At 41.2% G+C, this 15,361-nt stretch overlaps 2 protein-coding genes across 3 annotated transcripts; both read right to left on the reverse strand.

The window, feature by feature from the left end:
* Positions 1–4,607: 4,607 nt before the first annotated feature.
* Positions 4,608–7,555, reverse strand: cnmd (chondromodulin). The gene is made up of 7 exons (XM_034213499.1): positions 7,431–7,555; positions 7,154–7,288; positions 6,472–6,612; positions 6,241–6,354; positions 5,978–6,131; positions 5,356–5,537; positions 4,608–4,835 (listed from the first exon to the last, which is right to left on the reverse strand). The coding sequence occupies exons 1-7, from the start codon at positions 7,488–7,490 to the stop codon at positions 4,608–4,610; spliced, it is 1,014 nt and encodes a 337-aa protein (XP_034069390.1). The 5' UTR covers positions 7,491–7,555.
* Positions 7,556–8,624: 1,069 nt separating this feature from the next.
* On the reverse strand, positions 8,625–13,290 carry si:ch211-199f5.1 (protocadherin-8). 2 transcript variants are annotated; one of them, XM_034213263.1, is made up of 3 exons: positions 10,708–13,290; positions 10,479–10,602; positions 8,625–9,311 (listed from the first exon to the last, which is right to left on the reverse strand). In XM_034213263.1, exons 1-3 carry the CDS (start codon positions 13,162–13,164, stop codon positions 8,998–9,000), a joined length of 2,895 nt encoding a protein of 964 aa, XP_034069154.1. In that variant the 5' UTR covers positions 13,165–13,290; the 3' UTR covers positions 8,625–8,997. The 2 variants fall into 2 exon arrangements, with proteins under 2 accessions (XP_034069154.1, XP_034069153.1); XM_034213262.1 differs by having other exon boundaries at positions 10,404–10,602.
* Between the last annotated feature and the right edge of the window lie 2,071 nt (positions 13,291–15,361).

Genomic DNA, 15,361 nt, shown 5'->3' on the forward strand with positions numbered 1-15,361 from the left:
TGAGTCAAATTCAGTCACATCCTCTCCTTAGTTTATGTAAATGCCAGCAGATAACTAACAAATGGTGTGGTGCTAACATGTCCGCAGCAGTACATTTCACAACTGGCGAATGACACAATCATGCACATCCACAGAAGGTTGACGTCAGTGTCAACATGGGCGAGAAAGCAGGTGTCTTAGACCTTCTTTAGTAATCTCTGTACACACAAGGCTCGGATAGGGCTCCCCACGGAGCTGCCCAGACTGTGGATTTAATTAAACAGTGTGAAATTAATTAATCAGTGGGGTGGCAGGTATAAGGACTTCTCACTGCCACTGCTCACACAACCAAGACAAGCATTTCATGTGTGGTGACAGTTATTAATTTGCTGTATGTGTTATTATAGTGTTTCTATATAGAGATGCTGAAATTCAGGGAGATTAAAAAGCTTGGCATGGGAAAAAAGTCATGCAAATTATCAAAATAACAGCTCCCGAAAATCAAAGTGTAAACCTGTGTTTGATCTGTTCTATCAATTAATTAAAAATGTTCAGTTCTGTATAATAATGTGGTTCAAATTAGATGGAAATGAGATAAAATATTCATTTAGTTATCTGGGGAATCTGCCTGGAGGGCTTTTTAGTCTTCAGTCTGGCTCAAAATGCTGTCCATATGGCAATTATGTACAGTAGTGTTGCAGGAGGATTGGTCTGATGCCTACTGGCAGAGAGGAGCCTGCCTGTGACAAACTGCTGCTAGGATCTGATGTGAGTTGAGGGAGATAATGAGGCTGTTGTAAGCCTTAAGTATAGCGCCTGCCCCCGGTGTGGCATATCTAAGGGCTCAGGCTCCTTCATTGTTGCACGGGCAGCTGAGGATTAAAACACATTTACTTTGTTTTCTCCTAAACTTTGTTAGTACTTTCCGCAACTCTTTGGACAACTTCTGCTTTCATGTGGCAAGCCTCCTGACATTGCTTTGAGAAGGATCTGTTTTTCTTCCCCTTTTTTATTTTTACAGTTTGTCGATGTGAGGTCTTGATTTGATTCTGCTTTGAGCTATGTATAGCTCCTTTTAAACACCCCAACAGACGACGTGTACATTCTTGGGTACAACCTGCGGTGACTGAAGTTTTGACAAATTCCATATTTTGATAAAGAATCTTTTAATATTGTACCCATGAGGTATGCCGTGGCTCTTCAACATGAACATGTTGTCAGGGTAAAAAGAATTACGATACAGTGGTGGAAATAATTGTTGTTGATTTGATTTGTTGTTTGTCAGGGACGGGTGGCGCAGTGGTCTGTGCGTTTGTTCATCAGATCAAGGGGGCGTTGGGGAACTCCAGTTTGAAACCCGCCCAACTGCGTCAGGCCGTTGTGTCCTTGGGCAAGACACTTCACCCGAATTTGCTCCTGTGGGTATTGTCCACAGTAGATGACCATTACATGTATGTATGATCTGTATGTGTATTTGTAAAGCGCTTTGAGAGTCATTGATAAAGCGCTATAATAAATATAAGGATTATTATATACTGTACCGTGTCTTCTGAGAGAATACCATGCCTGCTGTGTTGTAAAGATAACTTTCCACCGCTTGTGAGGAACTCTTGACATCCGCTGCAGGTTGGATGCCTCCACCACACTAACTGTCACACATACAGCGCGTTACTAAGGAAACAATGGGGAAAATTCCAGGACTGTGTCCAATTTAGACCTACACCACACCACAGGTTTTCTATTTGAGTGTAACAAGGACACCATGCAACCAAGTGCAATACACAGAAAAAAAAATCCTGCAAACAGTCAGACTACTGGGCAGAGCTGTAAGTGGTCACTCAACCATGGGATTAAAACGCATTTAAGCCTTGTACCCGCCAAACCCCCCCACCCCTCATTCAGCCATGTTATTTCTAGCCATTCAGGAGAAATGAAAGACAAATGTTTGCTGCCTGGGTTGTTATTGCGAAACTGCAGGTTACAGGTTCTTCACGATGCCAGCATCTATAAACATGTTGCAGTGCTTTCTTGCAGAAAAACATAATGAGCTAGCTAGTCTAAAAGGGTTTCTGTGTTCTGGTGAAGGTGCAAAATGGACTGTCACTACTGCTTATTTCATTCATGTCGGGATGTAATGGAAAACATGCAATCAAATGTAGGACACGTTTACTAGAGTGCTTCACTTCACACTCCTATTCACACGTCTAAATCCTCTTGGGCAACAACGGGCACATTTATGAAAGGCTATCGACGTATTTATATGCAGCTCTATTGAGTGCATGGGCTTGATTAGCACAAATCCATGCCACAGGATAAATCACCAGCTAAGATATCCCAAATGTATTGTGCTGAGTGTTGTTGCCAACAGGATGTTGGTGGGAAAGCTTTTGATTCAGTGGTCACCAGAGTACCACAGACCCCTGCCTGACTGTGCTTGTTTTGATGAGCAGTGATGAAAGCGCAGGTGGATGTGAGAAAGCTCCCCTCCCTCGGCTGCTGCGGACTCTTCTGTGGTTTCCTATTAGCACAGGAGTGCAGGTTTGCAGTCTGGCTGCTGGGCACAGTGGGTCAGTGCTCACAAAGCTCTGTTTGTTCCCTGGCCTGCAGGGCTCCCAGGGTAAGCTTGGCTCCAGAGGGAAGACAAACAAAAAGGCACCACTGTCTCAAACACTGAAGCTGCTCTCCAACACATTCGTTGTTTCTTCTCAATGGGGCTACATTTATCTTCTAAGGAGAGGAATGGTAAAAGGAAACACATTTTCTTTTTAACAGGGCCTCAGGATAACAAAACTGCTGTTGTTTTCAGCTATGTGTTTTTTCTTAGTTTAAATGCCATTTTGAGTTGTTGCTTATGGTGATATGTTTTTTTGATTTTTGCTTTGTGCTTTTCATCTCATTTTCTCTGGCTTAGACTCAGAGCTCTTTGTCTTGTGCTGCTGTATCAACATAGTCTGAGTGAAACTCAAGGAAACCGCCGGCAGCAACAGGGACATTACACATCATATTTGCATTTCAGCTGCAGTTACTAACTTTAGAGATGTTATATATATAGCTACTGAACCCCAGCTAGCACGGCCTAGATATAAAAGGTTTCATTTGATTAATCAACCATTTCAATGCATCTCTTACCTCCATACTAACTGTCTGTCTGTGATTTCTGAAGATGAAATAATGTGCAGGGTGCTCTTCCAGCTGCTGTCAGGTCAGACATTCACTGTTGTGCTGCAATCTGCAGTCCAAGTATAACTCCATTATTGAGGGGACTTTAAAATGGGAGCTGTGTGACACACAGCGGGATGATTTAGTTTAACGACCATGGCAGTGACAGTGCTGTGATGGAAATTGGACTCCCCCTGCAAATTTACATCACTTGAGGGTACTTGAGGCTCTTTTAGCGGCTGCACTCCAGAGCACGAGCCATCAGGAGGTCCTGGATATGTCATGCTTGTCACCTTCCTTTAAGTGCATCGGCAGACGTGGGAGAGGGATTAATATTATATAGCCTACGGAAGCACAGAGGCCGTCTTATCAGCACTGCAGATGTGATAAGCACCTCTACCCCCATGAAAACCAGGAAAGATCTCCAAGCAAAGAGACAAGCATCTCTTTGTGTTGTTTTCTCACACTGCTTCAGAGTTTCAATGCGGCTTTAGTGGCAGATATGGTGCAATTTCACATCTGTTGTAATTTGATGTGCCTGGATCACCCTCTGTGAAATCGTCTTGATCGCAACATGGCTCCTTTCAATTATTTAGAAAGTTGGCATATGGCTTAAGAGATCTAATCTGACTTCTTTTGATTTTGAGGTATTCAGAATAGTCACACCACAATCCCCAATAACAGCTGTACAAAAAAGCCCGTCTCTGTGATCCCGTTATTTTGTAGCTTATCCAGACTACTCTGTTTTTTTAGGGAGAGGAAAAATACATGGATTTATTTATTTAATAAAAATGTCACTTTTAAAGAAATATTTTCCATCATTGCCATGACACTCATCTCACATTAGTTCACATCAATGCAGATGTCAGTGTGCACACATTGCCCTCAAACGGATTCTGAGCTGTGAATGGAAGTTATGGCAACCATTGCTGTCACTTCAGTTTTATCAAAAAAGCACCCAGTGGAACCATGGAAACAAGATGTGACACCAAAAAACATCTACATCAAAGCCAGCATATACTGTAATTAGAATTTATTGAAGCCTGCTCGGTCAAAAAGGTAATTGATCTGCTCTGGATTCAGTCCCACACCTTCCATTAAACATACAGCGCACTAAGCTTTAATATTACATGATGCAAAAATGAATGTGCTCACAAATAGGAATATGGCATTCATGTTTTCCACTTGTATTGTACAGAATGAAGCAGCATACATAGAGAAAGCTCCTGTTTATATGTCAAATATTTTGTCTGGATAAAAACTTGTCAAATTATGTTTAATATACTATAGATTTTCTTACATCATGATCAGCATTTCATGCTAACAGGCACAGCTTTCTGGCAGTATTTACAGTCAAACTGAAAATAAATATCTGCATGCATAACTACACAAAAGAAAAGTTTAGAGACCTTGGCGGTCTTTCCCAAGAAAATAGAAGATATGTTTTATCATGAGTGTTGCGTGATGTGTTACACAATCCCTAAAATGCGTGCCACCCACCAGCGACAGGGCATAATGACTCGGCAGGCTACCTGGCATCCTCTGTAGTTGTAAGGCCAGGGCCAGTAGCCATTCAGAGGCTCACATATTCTCTGACAGTGAGTGTAGCTGCGCTGGCATTCTGAGCAGCAGATCCCTTGGTGGTCTAACATGGTGTCAAAGGTCATGGCGCCTTCCTCTTGGACCCCTTCGTTGCGCTGTAGTTTTAAAGCATATGTTGTTTTTTAAGAGCAACCTTTTCATTTAATTTTTCACACATACTCATTTGCAATTCAAATCTTTTTCAGAAACTTTCATCCTCTAAAATATGTGACCACATTTCTCTAAGGAAACATGCATTTTTAAAAACCAATGGGAATTTTCACTTCAGTTCATAAGTTCATAAACTTGAAATTAAAGCTATTACCCCAGTGACCTGCAATCATAGCCACTAATACGACACCTACTCAACAGCTGTAGCAGTTTATTAGCTTGCAGAGGTTAGCACATTTCCACACAAGTACTTATATTTCTTTGAAGATTAATTTTTTAACAAGACTTGCATTTTAAGCATTATGAAGTCATCTGAAAAAAGTGTTGACAAAACAGAGAAACTTTTCCAACGTTACTTTAAGGGTTGCTTAAGGGCTTGTGCGTCTCTTGATAGTTAATAACAATTTCACCAGCTCTGGAGCTTTGTTTATTATAAACAGTGTTGTTGATGCAGTTGGTACTCACATGGTAGGGGTTTTCGGGATTGTATGCTGACCCCCCAGCAGACTGCGCCCCCTCCTCTTCCTCCACCACTCTGGAGGTGTCGTCTACTGTGTGACTCACCGGGTTCCTCTCCTCAGCCTCCAACTCCTCCATGTTAAACTGCCGATTGGATCGCTGTGTGTCTCTCTTCCTCCTCTCCCCATCTGTTACAGCAGCCACGAGAGGCAAGAGTATTGGGTCAACATCCACAAGACGCCATGCATGTCCTCAGAGCTCAATCCTACATTGCCGGAGCTGTCTCAGATGCCCTGAATAATTAAATTAGCAGCAGTGATTTCAAGCAGTCGTGCATATTTCAAGATCATTCTTATTTAATACAGGACCGGAGCCTTTTTTGGTGTACTCTAAATGTGGAGTATGTTCAAGATGTTCCAGTGTTTCACCAACTTCTTAGACAAGGCTCTACATTTACAAATGTGTCAGCAGAGAAGCAGGGCAACCACATCCAAGCTTTAAATAAACTACAGTATGAAAGAATGTACACACATTTAAATTGGGTACACCATAACCTGTGTTGGCAGGCGAGTTTTATAGACTCTTTGGAATAGAGTAAATCAATACATAATATGAAAAAGTGAGCAACCTTTAGGATAGGTAGATTGGAGCCAGTAAATGGGGAGTTCCCCGCAAAGATTCAGAATTGTATTGCTCAGGAAGCTGGTGTCCTTCAGCGGCTGCTCAGCGGAAACCCATATGAGATACTCCTCATCAAACCTCACTGGGATGACTTCATCTGTCTGGCAAGAAGAAAAAGACATTGTCCTTGAATATGATAGAGGTGTGAGCAGAGGGTGCGCTTCATTTTAACGCTGTCTTAATGTTGTGTATTAAGTGGTGTGCATATACCAGGTCAAACATCAGCGACTCTTTGTTGTGGGCTCCCTTGTGTGGAAGGCTGGCTTTGATTTGAGATTTTATATAACACTTGTCTCCTCCAAAGAAGCGGATTCCGGTTATTCCCTGCACCAAATCACAGAGATGCCATGTTTACACTCACAGCTTTGCTACTTTGCTAAGCACACAAAAACTCCCAGCTGAACTACCTCAGGAGGCGAGAACAAGGACAAACTCACTCACAATTTGAAAGTCATGAATTTCCACAACTTCCTCAGCTCCACTTCCAGTTTGAAATCTCTCCAGGTTGTTGTCTGAATCAATTTCCACGGAGCCTTGCCTCGCCTTCCCATTGATGTTCATACTGTAACGAACATTATAAACCTGGCAGGATTCAAGGAGAAACGTTAAAATGACTGATTCTAAAGTTATGTAAATCACAGTGTAGCACACAATTGAAATGAGATACAGAAAAACAAGCTTAATAGTGCTCATGAAATCCCCATGCACAGTAATTTTGTTGCTCCTCTTACAGAAATCCTGTGTTTATTTTAAGCATAGTGAAAATTGAGCAAAGCTCCACAGGATATGCTGTTGCAAACCTTAATGGAAAGATTGCCCTACAGGTGCTTCCAATACGACATTTAAACAATACATGATTTTTATATAAAATGGAGTACAAAAATGGGAACAATTTATGTAGTTTGTATTTAATTTGTAAAATAATGAAACAGTCTGAATTGATATTGATACGTTTTCTCTGGTATTAACATACATATCTTTGCTATAATGCCTATAAAATGTTTTTTCATTATCAGAGGATCTTCTTTTCTAGCTAAAAACATCCTAAAGCATTCTTGCAGTCACTAGAAATATGCTATTGAAGCAGCGCTGTAATACAACATAATCCCCAGTCAGGACTTACATTCTTATCACTGACTTTCCACAGGTAGAGAGCAGCCGTGGATGCACACAGCATCAACACGGCACCAACAATAAGAGCAGCAGCCCCAAATCTCAGGAGGCGACTGACAGAGGCAGAGGTTGGTGCACTTTGCTCCTTTGGTTCAGAAGATTCAAAGTTAGAGACTGGACAATCACATCACATAACAATCCCGAAAACGTTCCCAGTCCAGAGTTTTATTAACATGTCACAGATGCCAATTATATTTATCATCAAAAAGGTTTTAAGTCCTTCTTACCGGAGGCATGCAGTGCTCAAAACTGCCGGGTCCATGAGTGGTATATTGGATTTTTTCCATAGTCCCTCTTCTGATGTCTTCTTTAATTCCTCCACTAATACTGATGCTTCTCTTCGGAGAATCAGGTTATCCACCAGAAGGATTTTTGACATTTGAGTGTGAATGACGCACAGTTGATATAAATTCTTTGAGCTAAATTCTTCATCAAAATGTTACCTGTGAGTCCCCTAAAGCAATGTGGCCATCCTGTGGTACCAAACCTAAACTAGACTTTTAAAGATTTGTGAACTCACGTTGCTTTGTGTCATATGTTGCAGTCAGTATTGTTATTGGTGGACGAAAGGTTGTAACTAATTATCAGTCATTGTTGGGAATAAAACATTAACAGCTATATTCAAGTCATTTGTACTTTGTTCCTTTCATTTAATTATCCATGTCTTAATAGTTTGATGTCAAATATGATATAAATGTATATGAATGCTAATGATTTACTGCCATTTTTTCTCTGGCAATTAATGAGAAACGGAACAGATTGCTTTCCCTGTGGTAATGCTTATATGCAGAAGCGTGTCTTCTTAGGTCTTTATATTCCTACAAAATTGTAGAAGACAGCCCTGACTTGCAAAGCCAAACACACAGACACAACCTTTGCTTCATTATTAATTTTGTGAATTGACAGTGGGAGGAATGTAGTTTTGTGGTCAAGGTTATTCGGTCCTTATCATTACTTAAAAAGAAGAAACATAGTAAAATAAAAAATGAAGTGTGCAGTGCTGCTGTTGCTTGGAAACAGATTGAACCACATTTTTGAATACATTTTTTTTGGTTAGCTTGGAGGCAATCAGAAAAGGTGAGCGAATTTCTGACCTCGAAGACATTTGTAATTATAAGAGCATTTGATCAGAAATGCAGTATTTGCATGCATATTGAGAAAGCCCAGTAAGTACATTGTGTACCATGAAAAGAACATGACATTGGATTATGCTTGCTGTCAATTTAACTGTGAGCATTTGAGCACCACATTTTATTTATTGTGCTTTATAAGCCTTTCAGGCAAATGAACTGCATTCAGTTGGCTAGTTAGGGTTATTGTCTGTGCTTTTCTAGCTATTTCTCAAGTTAATAGGTTGTACTCTTCATGTAAGATAAAAGTATTTGACACTTTTTTTTTAACTCTTGTTCAACAGCAAAACATCTTCGGTTTTCACTCTTTATTTGTGCAACAATGTGACAAAATCTACCACAAACATGGTAATCTTTCATATTGATTGTTTTCCACAACAGAAAGGCCCCATCAGCCTAAAAGTCCATAGGTCATGCCCCTTAAATAGTAACACATGCTCTTGAAAATTCATAATAAAATTATTCTTTACATTGCATCATTATGAAAAATATATTATTAATGTACAAAATCTTGCATATTACACATGATACAATGAACAGTCTTGTATGAGCCAAAAGACACATGACATACTACAAAACACTGCAACAATTCAACATAGAGTCAATTAAGATAAAAGTACTGTACAGTATAAAGACGGGATCCCTTTTGATGACTTTTTAATCTTTAAGAGTTTGTGTACTCTGGAATGGACATCTCATCTGTCTCTTGTATTCTGGCTGGTGTCTGTGGACCAACGAGAATATAGTCAAATTCTTGGTGTTGGACTTTTTCGTACACACTTTGCAGCGCGTTGGTTTTGGGTAGGAGAGCTGGGTAGTAGTTTTCCCTTCCGGTGTTCCTTGGAAGTGAAGCAGTCTTGCTGAAAGTTGACAGATGCGGTCCGCATGCCATGCTCGTGTTGGGCCTTGTAGCTGAAGGGCTCCAGCACCGGTCCGAGTGTCCCAACACTTTGCACTCGCTTGTACATGCCCAGAGACCTGTGGAAAACAGCAGGGCTGTCAGGTGTTATACGAATACATTTTCTGGTTCAGCTGCTGGAGGGCGTTTGGTGTTGAAAGACCCCAGTGAGCCCAGGTAAAATCAATCAATATGTCCAGTGTATTAGAAAATACATTGCTGTACCTTAGAGCAGTGGTTCCCAACCTGGGGATAGCAGGGCCTCAGATGATTTGAGGCCAAATATCATATTTAGACTTTTATTTATTTATTTTACTTTTTTTTTTACATATAATTGTAAGGCAATACATGATTGTCACTAAAATCCTTGTCTCTACATTACAATAACATGTAAAAAATAATTGACTAATTAATTTTAATAAAAATTCAAGTTAGTATTAAAGGCATAAAAAGACAGAAATGTATAATTCTTTCTTTAATATAAATGTTTCTTCTGACCGTAAAGTGTCCAAACCAGGCTTGTCTGGATAAGCGCATTTTTAAAACATAGTCATTGTCCATGCCGGTTTCAGTTGGATTATTTGTCACAGTTGCTCCGATCAGATCGGTCTCCTCCATTTTGTAGATTATTTACGACTTTTGAATCCACATAAACACATCGGCAAAATCCGGCTTACTTTGAGCATGTGTTTTAAACAGTTTAATCCCTTTGTGAATTGTTTCCACTTGCGCCATCCTTTAATTTCTTGATACAGTGGGAATCCAAATAAATTAATCTTGAGTCCAATAACCATCACTCCAATAGTGCTACGCTTTCATCCTCCTTTAACAAAATACTTCACATTCATCCAGTTTGTGACAGTAGTTGTAGCATTTTTGAGACTTTTAAACTTTAATTACCGCTGTTGCGCGCCCCCCCCCCCCCCTTGTGTGTGTGGGGGGGGGGGCGCAACTTCCAACAGGAGTCATTTGGGGGGGCTCTTGGGAAAAAAGGTTGGGAACCACTGCCTTAGAGGGTACCATCTGGCTTAGATTAAAATATGAACCACACTATCAGAAGCAAAAAAGCACACCACTGCATGGATTTCACCTTTACATGTTTTTTTTTTTTGACTAATTGATCTGAATCTGCACTGTAATATTATATTTTATTATTCCTTTGTTCCACTCACTGTTTGTTGGTGGCGACTCTTTTTTGTGCACATCTCCACTTATGTCAGAATCACTGTCATTGAAGTCACTGTCACCTTTTCCACTGTCCTTGCCACTGATGTGGGGATCTCTTGCTGAGATTGTTGTGAATGAATTACCCTTCCATATAGTTATCGGTCTGACTGTCTCTTTCCCATAGCCCGGTAGCGTAGAATAACCCTGTGAAGACACAAGCAAATCGACACACATTTTGAGTCAAGGTTCAAAAGATGACAAAGTTAGTTTGAGAGGAACTTTAAATATCTCTGAAAAATAATGACTGACCTTTAATTTACCCTCCATCACCCTGCTGTTTGACTCAAAGATGCCTGCTGCTGGCCTGCCATCCTCACAGCCTGTCTCTGTTGTGTTACTGCTGGCCAATGGAGGGTTCTCTGGAAATGGATGGGCATCAAACACTTTTCCATTGTGGTTGGCAATCAATGAATCAACATGACCACTTTCCACATTCTCCACATTTGGTATGTCTTCTTTATCATCATCCCTTGTCTCCTTTTTCCGGCGGCTGCAAATGGTTGTGATGAGAATGATAGCCAGCAGGAGGAGAGAGCAGCTCCCTGCCAGGACAATGATTATGGCTATGGACATGTCCCATTCAAAAAGCTCCGCATTGCCATTTTGAGCCATGGAAGGCATACTGGGTACGGTTCCTTCTATAAAGCTGAAGTGTATAATGGCTGTGGAGGAGAGTGCCGGGGATCCATTGTCACTGACCGCCACTGTGACTTTGACATTGTCTGTGAGATCATACGTCAGCTGTCTGCTCACGTGCACTTTCCCTGTGTCTTTGTTGACAGAGAATCCCAGGTGACCCCCGTCTGTAATTTTATAGGACAGCTGTGCATTAATACCCTCATCAGCATCCGTGGCCTTTATCTGAGTTACAACATATCCTGCAGGTGCATCTTTGGGCAGGAAAATCCCAGCAGATCCTTTGTAAAGGGGGGGCTCTATGATAGATGGTTGGTTGTCATTCTGATCAACTATTATTAGTCGGATGACAGCTGTGCTCTGTAGCTGTGGTGACCCCCCATCACTTGCTTTGATATGTATGTCTAGCAGTTTCATCACCTCATAATTAAAACTCCTCAGTGCATATATGGAGCCAGACACTGAATTAAGAGACACAAAGGTATTCACTGGGGACCCCATGATAACACTGTCCACAAGTCTGTAAGTAATTTTCCCATTATTGTCCAGATCCGCGTCGCTGGCCTGCACTGTGGTGATATAAGCGCCCGGGGCGTTGTTTTCCACCACTGAAACTTCATAGACAGCTTTAGTAAAGTGAGGGGCGTTGTCATTCTCGTCTGTGAGCCTAATGGTGTACTGAGTGATCTTTCTCAGCGCGGGTGACCCAAAATCCTCAGCCATGACCGTCAAGTTATACTCACTGATCCTCTCCCTGTCTAGGGCTGCTGCCGTAACTATCATGTAGCTGTCCTCGTAAGCCTGTCGGAGTTTGAAATGGTCGTGGCCGTATAACGTGCAGTGGACCTGGCTGTTAACACCCGAGTCTCTATCCAGGGTGCTGATCAGCGCCACCAGACTGTCCTTCTCTGCAGACTCACTGATGTATGCAATGCCAGTCGAGATGGAGGTCATTGGGGTGATACTGATTTCTGGGGCATTGTCATTAACGTCTGTGACGTGAATTATGATTTTACACACGGAGGGGGTCGGGTTTGGTCCCAGATCAGTCGCCTGCACGTCTAGCTCATATGTGCTTTTGTCCTCAAAATCCACAGGGCTCCGGAGCGTCAGCCGACCTGATTTATTATCCACTTGAAAAAGTTCTCGTATTTTATGAGAAACCTGTTTCCCGAACCCGTAGCCGACCTCTCCGTTTAAACCCTCATCTGCATCAACTGCGTTCAAGTCCAGTATAACAGCGCCAACCGGTGCGTCCTCTGGCAAACTGACTGAAAAACTATTCTGGTCAAAAACGGGACTATTATCATTAAAGTCAGTGACTTTGATAGTTATCTTTGTTGACCCCGATCTGTAAGGGTTTCCACCGTCTGTGGCGACCAGCTCCACAGTGTATGATGACTGAGTCTCCCTGTCTAGCTCTTTCATTAGCACCAATTCCGCATATTTAACCCCATCCGCTCTCAGGAGCACATCAATGGTGAAATGACTGTTGACAGAAATTTGATAGCTTTGGATGTAGTTTGACCCAACATCAGCGTCTGCGGCTGGGTCTAAAGGGATACGGGATCCCACTGCTGCATTCTCCGAGATCTCCACTACAGATTCCTTGTTCGGAAACTCCGGAGATTTGTCATTGATATCCTTTATTTCTACCTCAACGTGAATCAATCTGTAGCGCTCTTTGGAGAAATGTACAACGTCAAAAGTGATGAGACACTGTGGAGTGTGCCTGCAGATTCTTTCCCTGTCAATTCTTTCCCCGACAGTGAGTTCCCCGTCGCTTTCTCTTACCCTGATGAATGAATCATTGAATTGTTTCATCATCCTGAAATTGGTCTTGGAGGAATGAGACAGACTCAAGGACATATCCTTGGCAAGGTTTCCGATGACAGTACCTGGTGCGTCCTCTTCATAGCTCTGGTAACGAATAGTATTTCCCTCGGACTGAACCAGTGAGGCAAATAAAAATTGATGGATTAAAAATAAAAAAATCCACCGGTGCCAATAAGTTATACATTTTCCTCGTATCATCTCCGTAGTAATCTTTCCCTTGGTAAGCAGCTTCATTGTTAGCTGAAAAGATGAGACCAGTTCACCTCCTGTGTGAGCTCTCCATACAGCTCCCGCTTTTCTGAACTGAAGAGTGCTGAAAGTGAAAGTTGCTCGCTCCTTGTGCGCAGCCAGCAGATACGCTTGTTGCCTCCCCTTCAACACAGCTCAAAATTCTGCAGTGGCGGGGTTTATACAGCTCCTCATGCTAATGAGACGAAGTGTGACCAATCCCTTGCTAAGAATTAAAAATACCCCCTTGTGAAAAAAAGCTCTAAGCCTGTTTTTGAGAGCGTATACGCTGAAGGAAGTTGCAAAATAGAAGAAAAGGGCAGAAAGATATGGCATTGCTTGAAGATAGTCCATGATCTGTTTATCGTCTTTTTACAGCCATTACCGGGTGATGGTATTATTTAGCAAGAGCCTATTTCTTCTTCTTCTGATGTTCAGTTTACTGTCTATTAAGCGTGCCTCGGCACGACAATGTGTGTGTAGGTGCGCGCGTGTGCAAATGTGTGCGTGCATGCGTGTACAAGGCCAGCTCAATTGTTTTGTTTTTTAGTAAACTGAGCGACGTTTTGTTCAGGGTGAAGTTTAGCGCATTAGAAAAGTAAATTAACAAAAGAAACTCGGAGAATAAAAACATCCAGAACACTTCTGGAGGAGCTGTTGGGCTAGATCGAGCAGTTAATATGGCAAGTTGCATTCTTTGATGTTTTACTAAATGAAAATGTCACTAGACACCATCTGCTTGTAGCCTTATCTGAAACAACAAATCATTAGTCTCTATAAGAACCTTTTCTCATGAGATCAAGAGGTTTATTTTTCCAATTATATCCTGTTTCTTTCATGGATTATAGGAAACATATTTTGGCTCCTTTTTTATTTTATTCTATTTTTCAAAGCCAATATGTTTATCTCCTGGGTTTTGACTATAACATCTCTGCACCTCCAAATGTCTGTTTAAATCTCCTTGAATTGACATTATGAACACCATGATCTTTGCATGTGTTCATGTAGTCTACAATGAACAGAAGTATTGAACAGAAACACATTATCAACTAAAGTAGGTGGACCTGTGATGATTATTAGGCTTTGAGGCTGTTTGGAGCTTAGCCCTTTGGTTCCAGTTGTGGATCATCTGAATGCTAAAGCACACAGTGATGTTTAAAACAATAGTGTGCTTCCAACTTCCTGGCAGGGATTTACTGTTTCAACATGACCATATCCCAGTGCACAAAGCGAAAGTCAACAAAGAGATGTGTTTCAGAGTGTGGTGTTAAAGAACGTGATAGAGCCCTGATCACAGTCCCAGTCCAAAACCACTGCAGGTCTCATTGCCCAATCAGCAGCGGACCTCACTAATGCTCTTGTGGCTAAAAATAAGCGAACATTTATTTTGTATTAAAGTTCAACAGAGCTCTGTGTTCGAATTGCGTTCACTAATTGATCTAATGCTAGGTTGTTCACAAACTTTTAGCCATGTATAAGCTCTTTATTAAACTGTTTTTCATGGACACAGTAAACACCATTAACTGTTCTGGATTTCAGTTCAATGCAGAGTATTGTCAGTTAGTGTGTTTTGCGGATTAAAATGCAAGCAGACATTTCGATATTTTTTCTTTAATGCAAGTTTAAGAGTGTTTAGGAATGTTCATAGGCATCATTCATTAGATAGCCAATAATAACCTATGCAGCAACGTTGCATTGAGGTGCATGTGTTTCTGTATTTCCAGAATGAAATTAAGTGGAATTCATTGTAAACGTATGCACGCATGGAATTCTCTTTTGTGTCTCAATGTGCAACACTCCTGTTTAGATATGCTGTCCAAACTCTAGCAGAGTTTATTAGATTTGCTAGAGTCATTTTTTATTCCAACACAAGTGTTTGTTTTGTTTGCGTTTCTTTGTTCTTCTGCTGTGGAGAGCATATTGGATATAAACACGGAGAGTAATTGTTCTTGTACCCAGCATCTGGATAGTCTCTTGTTATTGGCCTCTGCTTACAATTTATCTCTGACTATTTACTTCTAACTTCCCCATCTAGGGGACCATATATCTTAATGGGGCGTGGAGGAGAGTTGTAAGCAGTTTGTGTTTATTTTGCTCATAACAATTTGTTAGTCAGCCATAGGCTACAGTGCACAGCGTGCTGTGCACTTACAATAATCTGAAATACTAACAATATAGCAATAATGATCTGAAACTATGTGAA

The sequence above is a fragment of the Gymnodraco acuticeps genome, unplaced genomic scaffold (assembly GCF_902827175.1).
Source record: "Gymnodraco acuticeps unplaced genomic scaffold, fGymAcu1.1, whole genome shotgun sequence".
In the NCBI taxonomy this organism is placed as follows: Eukaryota; Metazoa; Chordata; class Actinopteri; order Perciformes; family Bathydraconidae; genus Gymnodraco; species Gymnodraco acuticeps.